This window comes from Eubalaena glacialis, chromosome 4, assembly GCF_028564815.1.
Source record: "Eubalaena glacialis isolate mEubGla1 chromosome 4, mEubGla1.1.hap2.+ XY, whole genome shotgun sequence".
In the NCBI taxonomy this organism is placed as follows: domain Eukaryota; kingdom Metazoa; phylum Chordata; class Mammalia; order Artiodactyla; family Balaenidae; genus Eubalaena; species Eubalaena glacialis.
The window spans coordinates 93278-107849 of record NC_083719.1 but is presented as its reverse complement, the minus strand read 5'-3'; the positions used below and the strand labels follow the sequence as shown (position 1 = coordinate 107849).

At 51.0% G+C, this 14572-nt stretch overlaps 1 protein-coding gene across 1 annotated transcript in view; it reads right to left on the bottom strand.

Moving 5' to 3' along the window:
- Nucleotides 1-14572, bottom strand: part of PLEKHG4B (pleckstrin homology and RhoGEF domain containing G4B) — a 61888-nt gene that overhangs the window by 6391 nt on the left and 40925 nt on the right. The window contains 10 exon segments of the mRNA XM_061187610.1: nt 1851-1910; nt 1912-2146; nt 2178-2565; nt 3183-3344; nt 3426-3539; nt 7179-7344; nt 7852-7994; nt 8620-8718; nt 9055-9171; nt 11268-11354. Coding sequence (XP_061043593.1) covers nt 1851-1910; nt 1912-2146; nt 2178-2565; nt 3183-3344; nt 3426-3539; nt 7179-7344; nt 7852-7994; nt 8620-8718; nt 9055-9171; nt 11268-11354 — 1571 coding nt within the window.

The following is a 14572-nucleotide window of genomic DNA, read 5'->3' as shown; positions in this document are numbered from 1 at the left end:
GGAAGGCTGTGCTGGGGATTTACGGGAAAACCGGTTTCTGGCGCACACCGGCTGCTAACCTACCACAAGGTGTTCCTGAAAAGTCAGCTTTACTCAGTGACCTCTGACCCAGATGCAGAGAAGCCGCTGCAGCAGAGGACGGAGAGTAGGCCTGGGGGCCAGTGTGGTGCGGAGATTGACAGCGAGCGGAGGGCTCTGTCTGGGCTGGAGGTCCCCACGCACACGATGCGTTCCTTCCCTATTTGATAGCATCCCACCAGCCACCTTCTGAAACTACTCCATCCTAATGACACCAGTGGGGGTTGGTAGAGTTTTTCCTGCCATTATCTGTCTTTACTTTTTTTTTTAATTGGAAGAAAAGCAGCTAACGATAGGAAATACACCGTGGTCAGAATGCTGTGAGTTCATCCTGTTTGCAGCAGACCCTGGACGGCCCCTCTCACGCCTGCAGCACGGATTTTACAGGTGCTTCTTGTTTCTGGGAAGACGGCGCCTTCTGCTGTTCGGGGGCCTGGAGCCCTCGGCGGCGGCAGCGCCGACAAACGCAGCTGCTGCCACGCGAGGTGCCCTTGTCACACCCACGCACGGCCGCTGAGTCACCTCCTGTAGACACTCACCGAAAACAAGTGTTCTTCTTCAATATCCAGAAAAGAAATACGCACTAGCGTGGTCTGGGCATCTGGACCAAGTAAATGGAAATTGACTCATAAAGGATAGAAATTTCTGGGGAAATGACTGCTGGCCAAGCGACAGGAGCTCCCTCCGGACAGCTGGGTTTCCAGGAAGACGGGGTGGTTCATGCAAAGTTCCCCCCCTGGCCCTGGCATCTGGGAGGACTCGCTCCCTTGAAGGTTGTGTGCGGGGTCCCCACCGCCAGGCCTGGGCTTGGTGGGTCTGAGGCCCGTGAATGGCGGGAGGGGGACCCATCCCCAGCGGCAAAGGCAGGACAGCTTCGCCAACCTGCTCCCTCCCGGACCCAGGACGTCCACTCTGGGTGGCCAGGCGGCTCCCGGTGAGTGGACCACGCCTACCCCTGCCTTCTGCTGCCCCGACACCTTCAAAATGAGCTGGAAGGCCGTCCACAGACCTGCAGCTCTCCCTGTGGCCTGCCCACACCCCACAAGGTCCACCTTTAACAAGGTGGTTGAAGGTTGTTTCAGAAGAGCATTTTGTAACCATCTCAGTTCAGATTCGAGCTGCTGTCTGGAGGAAACACACGTGGACCCATCCAATGAGCAAAGGAGACCAGGAGGACGCCCCCCTCCAGCCAGGGCTCGCTATAATCAGGGACAGACAACCCAGAGGCTGTGAGGCCAGGCTGGTGTCACTGACTGTCACTGGGGTGGGCGGGGTCCTTGACCACGTTTTATCCAGACAGCTAATAGGACGTATCTTTTTGCAAACATCTTCCTAAAGATTTAACAAACTAAACGGACATTTTCATTTGGGCAACAGATAAACGGGCACACACTTCTTACCTCAATACTTAGAGACTTTTTTAAAAGCAATTTTTAAAGTAATTTCTTCACATTGGGGGCTTGATTTGCTTATTGTAATTTTCTAGAAATGGGCTCTAAACAACTAGAGTTGGTTGTTTAACCATCAGAGCGGGTGTGCTAGGTCACTACATGCCCTGAAAAAGGAGGCGGCTTTTAGAGATTCTGTTCTGAGCACAGGGAGATCACTAATGTCTTGTTTAAAATCAGACGTGAGTGCTTCAGCCTGGACCTGACGGGGGAGGCCGGGAGGGGCGTCCATGGGTTTCCCACGCTGTGGAAGGGCACTTCACGGCTTTGGGTTTCTAGATCCCACTGACCACTAGGCCCACAGGTTGAGGGCATCTGCCTCACCCTCCAGCTCGCCCCTTCCCATCCTCCTCGGAGGGGTGGATCCTGGAGGGAGAGGACAGACCGGTTCCGAGGGAGCCGAGGGCTCTCGGCACGTGGCCTCAGCGGGGGCTGCTTCTCTGAGGCCACGGTGGTGCTGGCCACCTCCAGGCCTTTGATAAAGACCCCAGTGTGGCCCAGCCAGAGGGAGTCCCTGGGGCCACTGTCAAGCTGAGGAGTCGCGAAGCTTTGTGTTTTCTCCCTAGTTTTCTTCAGGGGTGCTTCCTGGGGCGGGCGGAGCAGCACGTGCACCTGCTGTCCTGTGCGTCACACCTGGGCCCAGGTGCTCACCTTCCTGGCCACACACAGCAGCTTGTCCGGCCCACTCCCCAGCTCGGGCCTCGGGGTCAGCGGGAGGGGTCCAGGCAGGCTCAAGGGGCTGCCCCTCGGGTCCCTGGGCAAGCTCGTGCTTCGGGGGGCTCCAGCCCAGAGGCAGGGTGCCGGGGCCCGGGGCTGCCTCTCCAAGGGCCTCTTGCCAGTGGCGTCGGGTCTGCCGGCTCTGCAGCCACAAGGTTTGGCCCCGTGGCAGCGCCCACTGGCCGCCGGGGCCCACCACCACCACACTCGCCCTGGGGAAGCTCTGCACGGCCTCCCGGCGACAGCGCGTCAGATCCTCGGTGACCAGCTCTGGGTCCAGGTGCTCTAAGCACTGACTGCACCGCAGCGTCCGCCCGCTCACCTGCCCGGCACAGGAGGGCACCGGGCAGCGCAGTGAAGGACGGTCACGGCCGGGGCGGCCTCAGCCAGCACCCTGAGTAAACTCAGGTCACGCTCTGCCTGCTGACCACGTCGCCCAAAGTGAGGACCAGGGTGAGCCAGAGGCCAGAGCGAGAGGAAAACCCTGTGCTCGCGGTGGCAACTGCCGGCCGGACTCGACCGTGGGCATCAGGGCTGGAGAGGCCGTGAGACGGTCCACATCCCTGCCTGGTGTGGGACCCATGGGCCAGGGACCTCGGGCCGAGAGTTCCCGGCCTGCCCTGGCCTCTTGGGTTCTGTGATCCTGAGGACTCTGGCCCTGGCGCCCTAACGGCAGGAATATCTAGGGCTAGCGAGAGTGCAGGTGCGGCTGTGCTGCAGCAATCGTTCTGGGATCTTTGACAGTAAGTGGACTTTTATCACTGAGCCGGTAAACAGAAAGAACAGTTCACGCGTCCTCGTGGCCTGTCTGGTACAATAAATAAACCTCTCACAGGTCAACGGAGAGCCTGGGGGTGGCGCCCACCTCGCAGCGAATGTCCGCAGCAAGGACGGGGCAACGCGTGCACACCCTGGGAGGGACTGGGCCGGGGCTCTTACCGTCTCGCAGAACTCGGACCTGCGGGCCTGCCTGGCCAGCTCGCCCTCCCTCCGCTCAGCCAGGCCGGCCTTGGCGCTCAGACTCCTTCTGAAGGCCTGGGTCCCTTCCTCTGCGCCTTCCAAGTCCTCTTCCATCAGCCGCAGCCCTTTCGGACGATATTGCTGCGGCCCAAGGAGCCAACAATCAGAACAAGCCCCAGCAGTGCCCTGGGTGTCCCTGCATGTGTCCTGGTGGGCACCCACCGTCAGCCTGTCCAGGAGAGCCTGGGACGCCTGCCACTGCTTTGTGTTCCCCAGAGAGAGCAGCTCCAAAGGCCCGAGGAATTTCTCTCTTTCTTTTTCAAACCACGATGTGATCTACATAGGAAAAGAAGGTTTTACTTTTAAACGTGCTAAGGAGTCCGGCCCTAAGACTTCGGAGGACAAAGGAGGTGTCAGACGCCGCCTCGGGGCCAGTGCATCTGGTTCCTACAGCCACACGCCTCATCCAAACGGCTCTCCTGAGCGCATCCGAAGGCTACTCGGCCTCAGTTTGAACCATGGTTTTCACTCGTGATTTTTCAGTCTGTGAATGGGAGTGAATGAGCTTGGGTTGGCGAGGGATTGGGATGACCACAGATCTCCATGGCTCAAGTTTATAACTGTTTTAATTGTTTGGAAATGGAAAATTAAGATTATTGAAAAATGGATCCAGAAGTTTCAGTTTCGAAACTTGTTACTATGCTACACAAACTCCAGAAACATTCCTCAGGCTGGTGGCACCTGGGAGGGACGGAGGGGCGATGGCAGGCCTGCCTGCACCCACGCAGTCCGATGAGGTCACGGTCACCACTTAAGAGACACAGTTCCCATGGCAACAGCACTACTCACCGCGGGCACGTCAGAGGCAAACCCTCACAGGGCAATGCAGGGGCATCCGGTCGTTAGACACCCAGGAAGAGGTTTGCTATTAAAAATGGAGCGATTGGGCTGGATCTATCAGGACAATAATTGTATTTAATGAACCCAGATGTACGAGCAGAGGAGAGAGACCAGAGTACATGCTCTTTGTGGACAGAGTCATGGAAAAAACCATCAAACCTAGATTTTTGCAAGGAAGCACCTGCAGTCCTAGAACCGCCAGGTAGAGAAGAGGAAATGGTCAGCAGGGCAGAGGCGCCTCAGAGGTGGAGTCCCACTTCCGACCTCGAGAAAAAATAAATTCCAGTTGGTTTGAAAAATTAAATGGAGAAATTCAAACCATGAAAGTCTTATAATGGAATACATTAGTTGTTCTGTAACCAAAAGATAGGAAAGGCCACATAAATCATAAGCAAAGTTAAAGGACAAATTACAAATTACAGATATTTGCAACACAATCAAAGGATTAGAAGTGACATAATGAAACTATTACAAACTGTATAGAAATTGGCCAAGTACATGAAAAAGCAATTTATTAGAGAAGTAAAAATAACCAATAAATGTAGGAAGAAAAGGTTCAACTGCAGCATAAAAAATCCGAATGCAGACAATGATGAGACACTTTATCGTCACCTGTCAGATTGGCAAACGAGAAGGCGGGCCTCCAAAGGCTGCCGAGAGCCCAGGCTGGGCCAGCTGTCTGGAAGGCCGCTGGCAGATGTCTGAAAACCTCAGAAGATGTGCGCCCTGACCCTCCAATCCAGCCTAGGAATTTGCAAACAATCACGAAGTGCGAAGGATGTGCGGGTGGTGATGTCTGTAATAGCGAACAGCATGGCAGAGCCCCGGAGACTCCCACGGGCGTGCGTGCCCACGCAGGGCCCCCCTCAGCGCCAGCCAGAGGAGCGTGTGTGGCAGGATCTCACCGTGGTTAAAACCTAGTTCCTTTCTAATTCTTCCACAGCGTGCGTGCAATTTCTTAGGTAAAAAAGACAATGTAACACACTCTATAGGATGATCCCATGTTTAGGTTAAAGTGTATTTAGTTTTGGGTGAAGATGGCAGACTAAAACATATCTAACTTTGATCCCTCCTGAAACACTGCTAAAGCGTCAGTAACCTCTTTCAAGGTATAAAGGATGGGGACAACAGAGAGGCTGGGAGGAGGGACACTGGGGGGCCCTGGGCGTCCTGAGCAGGTGGCGAAGCTGAGGAGGAGGTGAGGGAGCCTGGGAGCCGTGGCAAGGCAGGGGCCCCAGTGCACGCCCCGTCCACCCCGCAGGGCCCGGGGTGCTCTCCGGAGAAGGGCAGGTAGGCAGGGGGCCACGGGAAGGCTGAGTCTCACCTCCTCCCTGACGTGCAGGAGGCCCTCCCCTCGGGGGTCAGAGGTGGGGGTCAGAGGGCATCTCCAGAGGTGGGCCCAGCAGGGGGCCTCCAATGGCCCCGCCCCGCTCGTGAGCTGGGCAGGCAACCTAGGATCACCAGGAGATCCTCCAGCATGAGAAAGAGAAGCCAGAACAAGCCTGCAGAGGCCCCCTTGGAGGGGAGAGAGGCTGGGCACACACCACGATCAGTATTTCAGCGAGAGCAAGTCAGGTGCTGTAAAGAAGGGCCACTGAGAGGAATAAACAAACGAAACCTCCATGGAAGTTACGAATGTTAGAGCAGAAGCAAAAGCACACAGTGGGGTTAGGAGATAAAGTCCATAAAATCTACTCTGAAAGTAGAGGAAAAGGCCAGCGACGTGGAAAATGGAAAAGGAAGAAAACGAGCGGACCAGCAGGAAGCGTGGCATCTGGGAAACGGGGGTGCTCATCTAGGAACCCCAGAATCCCCAGAGCTAGGGGGGCCAAGGAGGAGCCTCTGCTCACCAGGCTGAGGCGGCCCAAGGACCAGAGGTGGGCGAGGTTCCGGGGGGGAAGCAGGGCCCAGCCCAAGGCCGAGAGGGGAGCAGAGCAGACTCCCCTGCAACCCGCGAGGCTAAACGACCGTACGGTGCCTCTGTTCCGGAGGGAAAACAAACTACTGAGAACTGTGAAGGAGAAGAGACAGCATCGGATGTGCAGGTCTTAGAGTTTCCATCCTTTCTCTGGGAAGTCCTGGAGGGCATTTTATAATAAAATACATAATATATAAGAAACACTAGACCCCATAGGATGGAGGAGGCCCCAGAGGACAGGGAATCGACCCTACAGGGTAGACAGGGGACCCCACAGGATTGAGGAGGGGGTGGAGGAGCCCCAGGTAGGGCCTGCCTCCAGGTTGGGGTGTTCCGAGTCAGCCGTGCTCCAGGCTGCCACCACCAGGACCAGGTGAGCTGGTCAGCCTCTTGTCTGTGCTTCCCTGCCAGCCTCTGGCTCCCCTTCCCTGCAGCCTAGATCAGCTGGGTCACCATCTCCCACCACCCAGGCCCCCCACTGGCCCATGGCTGGGCACTAGGGCTGTTTGTGGGGAGGCCAGGGAGGGAAAATACACAGTGTGCACACCCCACCGTGACTGCTGGCTGTCCTGGGGACCAGTCTGGGGTGCCCTGCGGGTGGCGCCCCTCCCACCCTGACTGCCCCGTGGTGACCAGACACTGGAGGACGCAGGGCCAGCTGAGGGTCCAGAGAGTCTCCAGCCACTCTTCACTGCCCCTATGCTGCTGGCTGGGCAGGGGGTCCTGGCTTCACATTCACTAACCAGGAAACAGTGGCTGATAAAATAATAAGGATTTTACTTGAAAAACATATAAGCTTTTGGAAATCGTTATATGCATATGAATATAAAGAAAATCTGGATTAAAATAGTGAGTGTTACACTGGTTATTTCAGGTAACCCGATTCCATACCTCCTGGAAGCCTGACTGGTCACCTCCCCCCAGAGCCCTGACTGTCACCTCCTCCCGGAGCCCTGTCACCTCCCCCTGGAGCCCTGACTGGTCACCTCCCCCTGGCTTCCTGACTGGTCACCTCCCCCCGGAGCCCTGACTGTCACCTCCCCCTGGCTCCCTGACTGGTCACCTCCCCCCGGAGCCCTGACTGTCACCTCCCCCTGGAGCCCTGACTGTCACCTCCCCCTGGCTCCCTGACTGGTCACCTCTCCCAGGACACTGACCTGGTCGCCTCCCCCCTGGAGCCCTGACTGGGGTCCTCGCTCCTGGAGCTTCTTCAGTGCCTGCAGACTCTCCAGCTCCTGCAGACACCTGTTGGAGGCAAGGACCAGCCTGTGGACCTCTTCGTCCACTTGGTTGTACAGCCTGCAGGCAGCCTCGATGGTGTCCCTGGAAAGGGAAGGCAGCTGTCGGGGTGTTTGTTCACAGCAAGCCCCGCGTCGGTGACCCCTGGTTACAAACACCAACTGCACTCTGTACGTCTGACAAAAACGGAAGCCCCCGAGGAGGCCCACAGCCTGAGCAGAGCATACACATGCCTGTGCGCTGTGACACCCTGCCAGCCACAGGTGCGGGCACCCGGAGGTGGCAGGGGAACGTGGGCGGGTGGACCCGGGGCCTGGGAGGCAACAGGCACGGGAGCATTTGGTCAGGACGGACGCTGAGTCCCGGGAGGTGACCTTTCTCCACGCGAGCCTGCCAAGGAATCTACTAGGCTTCCTTAGTTACAAAGGGAATTAATCTCTGGTCGGTCACAGTGTGTCCGTCAGAGGAATGGAGCTTTGAACTCCTTGGAGACACTGCAGGTGATGAAGACGGGCTTCCCGTGAGTGGGCAGAGCACTGGGAATCGCCCCGGCTGGGCTGCGGTCCAGCGCTGCCCCAGCGGGACACTCACTGGTAGTCTTGGCCGGCGCCGTGCTCCTCCCTCCTCAGCCGTGCCAGCACGGTGCCGCCTTCCAGCCGGAGGGCCACCAGCCGCGCGTCTTCCAGGACATGCTTCATCACCGCCCTGTGCTTGCCGATCAACTCTGCGACCTCCTGCCCGGGGCGGGAGAAACGTGCTTGGAAGCCCTCCTCCGGTCCTCCCAAGCCTAGCGCTAGTGGACATGTCAGTGTGACCCACGTCCTTGCTCTGTCAACCGAGCTAAAGGCGGGTGGGCTCGGCGCACCCCACACGCCACCCAGCCCCCGCAGGACGTAGCACAGCTCCAGATGCCCTTGCCCGAGGGAATTGAGGTCTGGGGGCAGAAAGAGGGAGGCTTAAAGGCGGCAGCAGGAGGAGATCCTGGCATTTAGATGAGGCCGTGGGTTTCACCGCGCACCCTGGGCACCGGGAGGCGTCTCCAGGCCCCTGGTCCCTGGGCCGTCGGGGTCCCTCCAGACAGTCCGCCTGTGTGTCTCCTTTGAATCACTCACTCCTGACAGCAATCACTTGTGCCTTGGTGGCATGTCAGCAAATGTACTCGTGCTGTTTCTTTTCTGGGCAGAGTGGGATTTTTTTGGTCACAAGGGAGAGGAAGTAGTCTTTTGGAAGTTTTTTGCTAATTGAAAGGGATCTGTGAATGAAAAAGGGCTTGAAAATTTTTGCTGAGGATGATGGTTTTGACCAAACTGTTGTGTTCCCACCTATCTGTCAAATAAAATAAAATACACGAGAAGCTACCTGTGCTGTGCTTGGGGTCCTGTGGGTGTTCAGGGAGTGGACTGAATTTTGTAGGAAAACAATGGCTTCCTTGCAGTTTGAGGTGAAGGGCTCCAGCTTCTATTGAGGTTTGAGAGCCAGGAGACATAAAGACAGGTTCTGTTAGATGCTGAAACAAGCAGCTGTGAGTTCCCACATTTAAACCCATCTCAGGTTGTAAAGCCTGCCATGCGGCCGACCGGTGACCTCTGCACATCTACAGAAGTTCCTCCCCCGCCCAGGGTGGGGTTTCAGTGGCATTCTCAAGTGCGCCACGGTGTGGTTGTCCAGAAACAGACTGTTGATGGTGACTATGACAGGTGTGACACTTGGGGGGGGTGCCCTTTTCTGACTTAAGTAAAAAAATCCATCTAAGGAGAAGCCCAGGGTGTGCAGCAGCTGTCAGTTGCACCTTACCCGACGGAAGCAGATCCAGGCACTGTGGCTGTAGGGAAAGGAGCCCTCGAGGTCTGCAGTCAGCTGGGAGCTGTCGACAAGTTTGTGCAGGGCCTTCAGGGAACCCACCAGCTCACACTGCCAAGGAAGGTGTTCACTGGTCATGGCCATGGACGCAGCCCTCAGGAAAAACCACTAGAATGGCTCACTCCTGGGAAAACTGCTGGGTTACTGGGTTGAGAGGATTGAGAAGCAACTTTAGGGTTCAGCTATCCTGCCTGCTGGTGGCATTACTGGAGTATATGTGGTTGGACACAGGAATCTAACTGAGACGTGAAAGGAGAGACAGCAAGAGAAATAGAGGAAAGACCAAAAGAATGGAAAAGTTGGGGAAGAAGAGACGGCAAGATGTTAACAGGAAAAGGGAAAGGGCAGGAGGAGGAAGGGAAAAGTGAGAGGATGAATCAAGGATGAGCTACTTCTGGTTTGGCAGAGTTGACCCTCCCCAGACAAAACCAGACTCTGGATAAAGTATAACTACAGCCATCTGAAAGCTCTGGAGGGTGAACAAAGCCACCATGGAGGCAACTGAAACTGGGTAAAAGGACTGGCATGGGGTGGCTCCCTGTTTTTGTGGCTTTGGCCTGAAGGCAGGCTGCCAATATGGTGAGGCTGGAGTGGCTGAAGCTCTGATAGAAAATGGGCATCTTTCTGGCCTAAACAGCCAGAGGATAGAGCTGGGGCAGAAAGTGAAGGTCAATATCCACCCCATGGAGAAAGCTGGGGAAAGGGAGCTCCAGTTGTGTGTAACTGGATCTACTCAGTCTAATCAAGTTAAATGCATGCTAAAACAGCATTCTGTGAAGGCTTATAACAGAATCCAGAGTCTCTACAACAGAATATTCACAATGTTCAAAATATAATCCAAAATTACTTGACATACAAAGAACCAGGAAAATGTGACTCATTCTGAAGCTTCAGGAAAAGACAATCAACAGCGATCAATCCAGAAAAGACCACAGATGTTGTAATTAGACAGGACTTTAAAGCAGCTATTATAACTATGTCAATGACGTAAAGGAAAAGATGCTTGCAATTAATGAGAGAATAGGAAATCTCAGCAGACATATAGAAAATCTATTTAAAAACCCACTGAAAATTTTATAGCTGAAAAACACAGTATCTGAACTAAAAAACTTATTGGATGGGCTTAATAGCTGAATGGAGTCAGTGACCTTGAAGATAGATCAATAGAAACAATCTGATCTGAAGAAAAGAGAAGAAAAAAAGTGAAAAAATCTCCCAGATTCTCAAAGACTTATGGGACAATATCACTACTGTATGTGTAATTGAAATCAAGAAAGAGAGGAGAGAATGAGGCAGAAAAGACTCTTAAGAAATAATGATTGAAAACTTCCTAAATTTGGTGATAAACATAGACGTAAATGTTCAAGAAGTTCAGCCAAACTTAACAGGATAAATAAGAAGAAAACCATGCCGAGTCACGTTATAGTCAATTTGCTAAAAAAGAAGGAGAATATCTTAGAAGTGGCCAGAGAAAAATGACACATTTCCTACAGATGAACTTTTTTACTATGAACTTTTCATCAGAAACTAGGAAGGCCAGAAGACACCAGAACAACATCTTTAAAGTGCGGAAAAAACAAACAAACAAAAAAACTACTGTCAAGCCAGAATTCTGTATCTAGTGAAAATATCCTTCAAGAATGAAGGCTGGGAATTCCCTGGCGGTCCAGTGGTTAGGACTCTGTGCTTCCACTGCAGGGGGCACAGGTTCGATTCCTGGTCAGGAACTAAGATCCCCCAAGCCACGTGGCATGGCCAAAAATAAGTAAATAAAAATAAATAAAGAAAAACAGAAAAGAAATCTGAGGGGAAGAGAGAACATTTTAAAAAAAAGAATGAAGGCAAAGTAAAGACATTTTCAGATAAAAGAGAAAGAAGCAAGAAGAGAAGGAAAGAAAACAAATGAGGTGGAGAAGAAAAACCAGATTTGTAAAAGTTTTCTGATGTTATGCTCTGCAGAGGTCCTGCAAGAATTCAAGGCATTGGAGACAGGTTTCCAGGCTCCTGTATGGAAGCAATTAGATCTTACAGAAATTCTTTTGTACGTTATCTCATCTAGGTGCCCTAATATTTAATTTTATGCATCACTCAGGGTCTATCTGTCAGAGTCATCAGTCAGTCTGGTGCTTACAGTCTAAAACCATTACCTGAATTGTTGCATCCTTGTCAGGCCTAAATCCTGATTCTTTATCCACCAGCAGCAAAATACTATGAATTAAGGAAGGAGATGTGTTCTGAAATAAGAAATACTGATTAGCCTTCTAATTTTTAACTTCATTGAGTTAATAAAATTGTCCAATTTTTATTGGTTCTACTTTGATATGTTCCAAAAGTTCCTAAAATGCATAAAATGTAGTTGCCTTCACTGTGAATATAAATTATTTGCCCTTATGAATTTTAAGGTAATCAGGTTTATTGATTATAATTAACATAGGATAAATTCACCCTTTTTAGTGTACAGTTCTCTAAGTTTTGACATAACTGATAGTCATGTAACCACCACCACAATCAAGATATAAGACAGTTTAGCATCCCGCACATTTCTTCATGTGCCTCTGTAGTCCGGCTCCGCAGTCCCTGGCAATCACCCATCTGTTTTCTGTCTCAGTAAATTGCCTTTGCATATATCGTATGAACGGACTCATGCAGTGCAGTATCGGCTTCTCTCACTTAGCACACGGCCCTGAGACGCATCCCCAGCGCTGGGAGGTCAGGAGCTCACGCCTCTCACTGCTCATCATGTTACCTCGACTGCAGGCACCACAGTCTTGTCGTTCACTCAGCAGATGAAGGACATGTGTGTTGTTTCCAGTTTCTGGCAATCATAAACAAAGCCTATAAACACTGTGTTTTCATTTCTTTTGTGTAACTATCCAGCCATTGGTTTGCCGAGTGCTATGGTTAAGTGTATGTTTAGCTTGTGAGAGACAACCAAATAGTCTTCCCGAGTGGCTACACTGTCCTGCATCCCACCAGCAACACCACGGTCTTGTTCTTGTCAAGTTTGTGGTTGTAGTTGTATGTGTGATCTCATTTTGGTTTTAAGTTGCATTTCTCCAGTGACTAAAGATGTTGAACATATTTTTATGTGCCTATTTCCCGTTCATAAATTTTTTTTGGTAAAGTCTGTTCAAATATTTTGCCCATATTTTACTGGACTTTTTTCTTCTTACTATTGAGTTCTGAGACTTTATATATTCTGGATACAAGTCTTTTATCAGATATGTGTTTTGCAAACATTTTATCACAGTCTTGGCTTTGTATTTTCATTTTAGTAACAATGTCTTTTGAGGAGAAGTTTTAAATTTGGATGAAGTTCAATTTATCATTTTTTTCTTTTATGGATTATGCTGTTGGGGTCAGAGCTAAGAAATATTTGACTAAACCAAGGTCATGAAGATTTTCTATGTTTTCTTCTGGTGTTTTGCAGTTTTAGATTTTACATGTATGTCTAAGATCCATTTTCAGTTAATTTTTATATATCATATGAGGTATGTGTTGAAGATTTCTTTTTTTTCTTTTCTTTTGCATACAGATGTCCAATTGTTCCAACTCTATTGGTTGAAAAAAATCTTATTTTTAAAAAGTGTTTATGACTTTAATCAAACTCCTGTTTCCGTTTGCTAGATTATATTGAGGCCAGATCATTCAGCAATAAAATGCTTTTATTTGCCCAGTGTTTCTTCATTCATATTCCCTAACGCTTTGCTTTTTAATACTTTCTTATCGTGATAAACAAATTTTAGGCTTTTTTGTAATCCCCTATTTTGAAATGAATTTACTGGATGGGCCTCAGGACTAACTGATATCTTACCTGTTTTAAGTTCATCCTGTATACTTATATTTTTGTTAAGTGGCTTCTTGTGGATGACACTTTGTTAATATTTGTTGAATGAATAAGCCATAGAAAAGCCATAGAAAAGAACAATCTTGTTTTCCTATTTTAGAGCCATATTCTATTTCTCTTACTCAGTTTAGCTAAAATTTTGAGTTATCATGCATTAAAACTACAAACAGTTTGGAAAAGTGTTTTACATTTCTTATATATTCCTATTTGAGTGAATTTTTACTATTAGGATTTGTTACTATTCCTAAGAGAATTAATGTTAATTCTCAGATAAGAGAGAATAGTTAATGATCTATGACAATTACCATGTTAAGAAGGTAACAGTTACCTGCAGCGAGTGGGGTAGGGATGAGCAAATTCTCAGGGTTTTCTTCCACCAAAAGGGAAAAAAATCACTCTTCCCTCTTCAAAATGGAAAGCTTTCTATGGTATCTGAACCTTAATAATTTAACAAATTTGAAGTATACTTACTTGAGGTAGATATGAAGAACAGCTGAAATTTTTGCCCTTTGTAAAAATATTTAACTACTTTTATGCATCCCTCAAAACTTAAATTGAAAATGGACACATGATCCTTAAATTCCAGCTCATTTCCATTCCTCTCATTTGGATCAGAAATCTTGCTGTCAGCTGAGCCAAAAACAGGGCAGGGGTCTGCAGGCCAGCTTTCTCTGCAAGGCCCTCAGGGCAGTCTGAAAGCCAGCTTTGTGGAATAGTTATGTCCAGACATGGAAAAGAATTCGATTTCCTCTCGTAACCCCATCATGAAGCTCCTTAGACTATTCGCGTGTGATAAAAACTCCCAGATGTAGCTGACGTTTTCCCAGCTCCTAGCTTCTGCTCTGGGATTTGCGTGGGTGTTCAGGGACCACCTCTCTCAGGCCTGTCTCCCTCATGGGACCCGGGTGGCCCAGGATTTAAGGGAAGTCTGAACAAAAAGAAATGCTGGGGAAACCGGTAAGTGGCCAGGTCCGACCTGCCGAACTCAGGTCAACAGCTAGGGTGGGGAAGCGCGGCAGACTTTCTGAGAAGGGCTCACTCATCTCTGCCTGAGGCTGGACCCCTGATTTTCCATGGGCTCTTCATGGCTGCTGGTATTCACGTTCCCATCGGATGCCAAAGGAGCAGAGCTGCCCCGGTCCTCCCGCTTTAGGAAACGCCCGCAGAGTGTGCAGACGTGCATCTGCGTCTTCCTGGCTGTCTGGCCCTGCTCTGCTCCGTCCCGCACACAACACACACGCGGTACAGCTCGCGGCATGGCATATGGCACGGTGTGCCCGCCTCTCCTCTCGCCTGGAAGTTTGGATCCTCTCCCCAAGCCTCTCCGGCCTGGCCTCCCCTGGCCCCCGCCCCGCGCAGAGCCTGTCTGCTGGGCCCCTCTTTCCTTTCCCCAGACCCTGCCCTCCAGCTGATCAGACTTGCTCCAACCTCAGTCACTAAATCTTTCCTTAAAAGAATTTCTGTTTGGCGTCCCTAAAATGTAGGCGCCTGGGTGAGAACAGTGGCCAGTGCTGCACCGTTAGAGATGGAACAGAGGAAACGGTTTTAGCTCAGGGAGCCAGTGGAGGCTTCCAGGTGCCTCTGAGAGCCCGGACCCCAGCACAG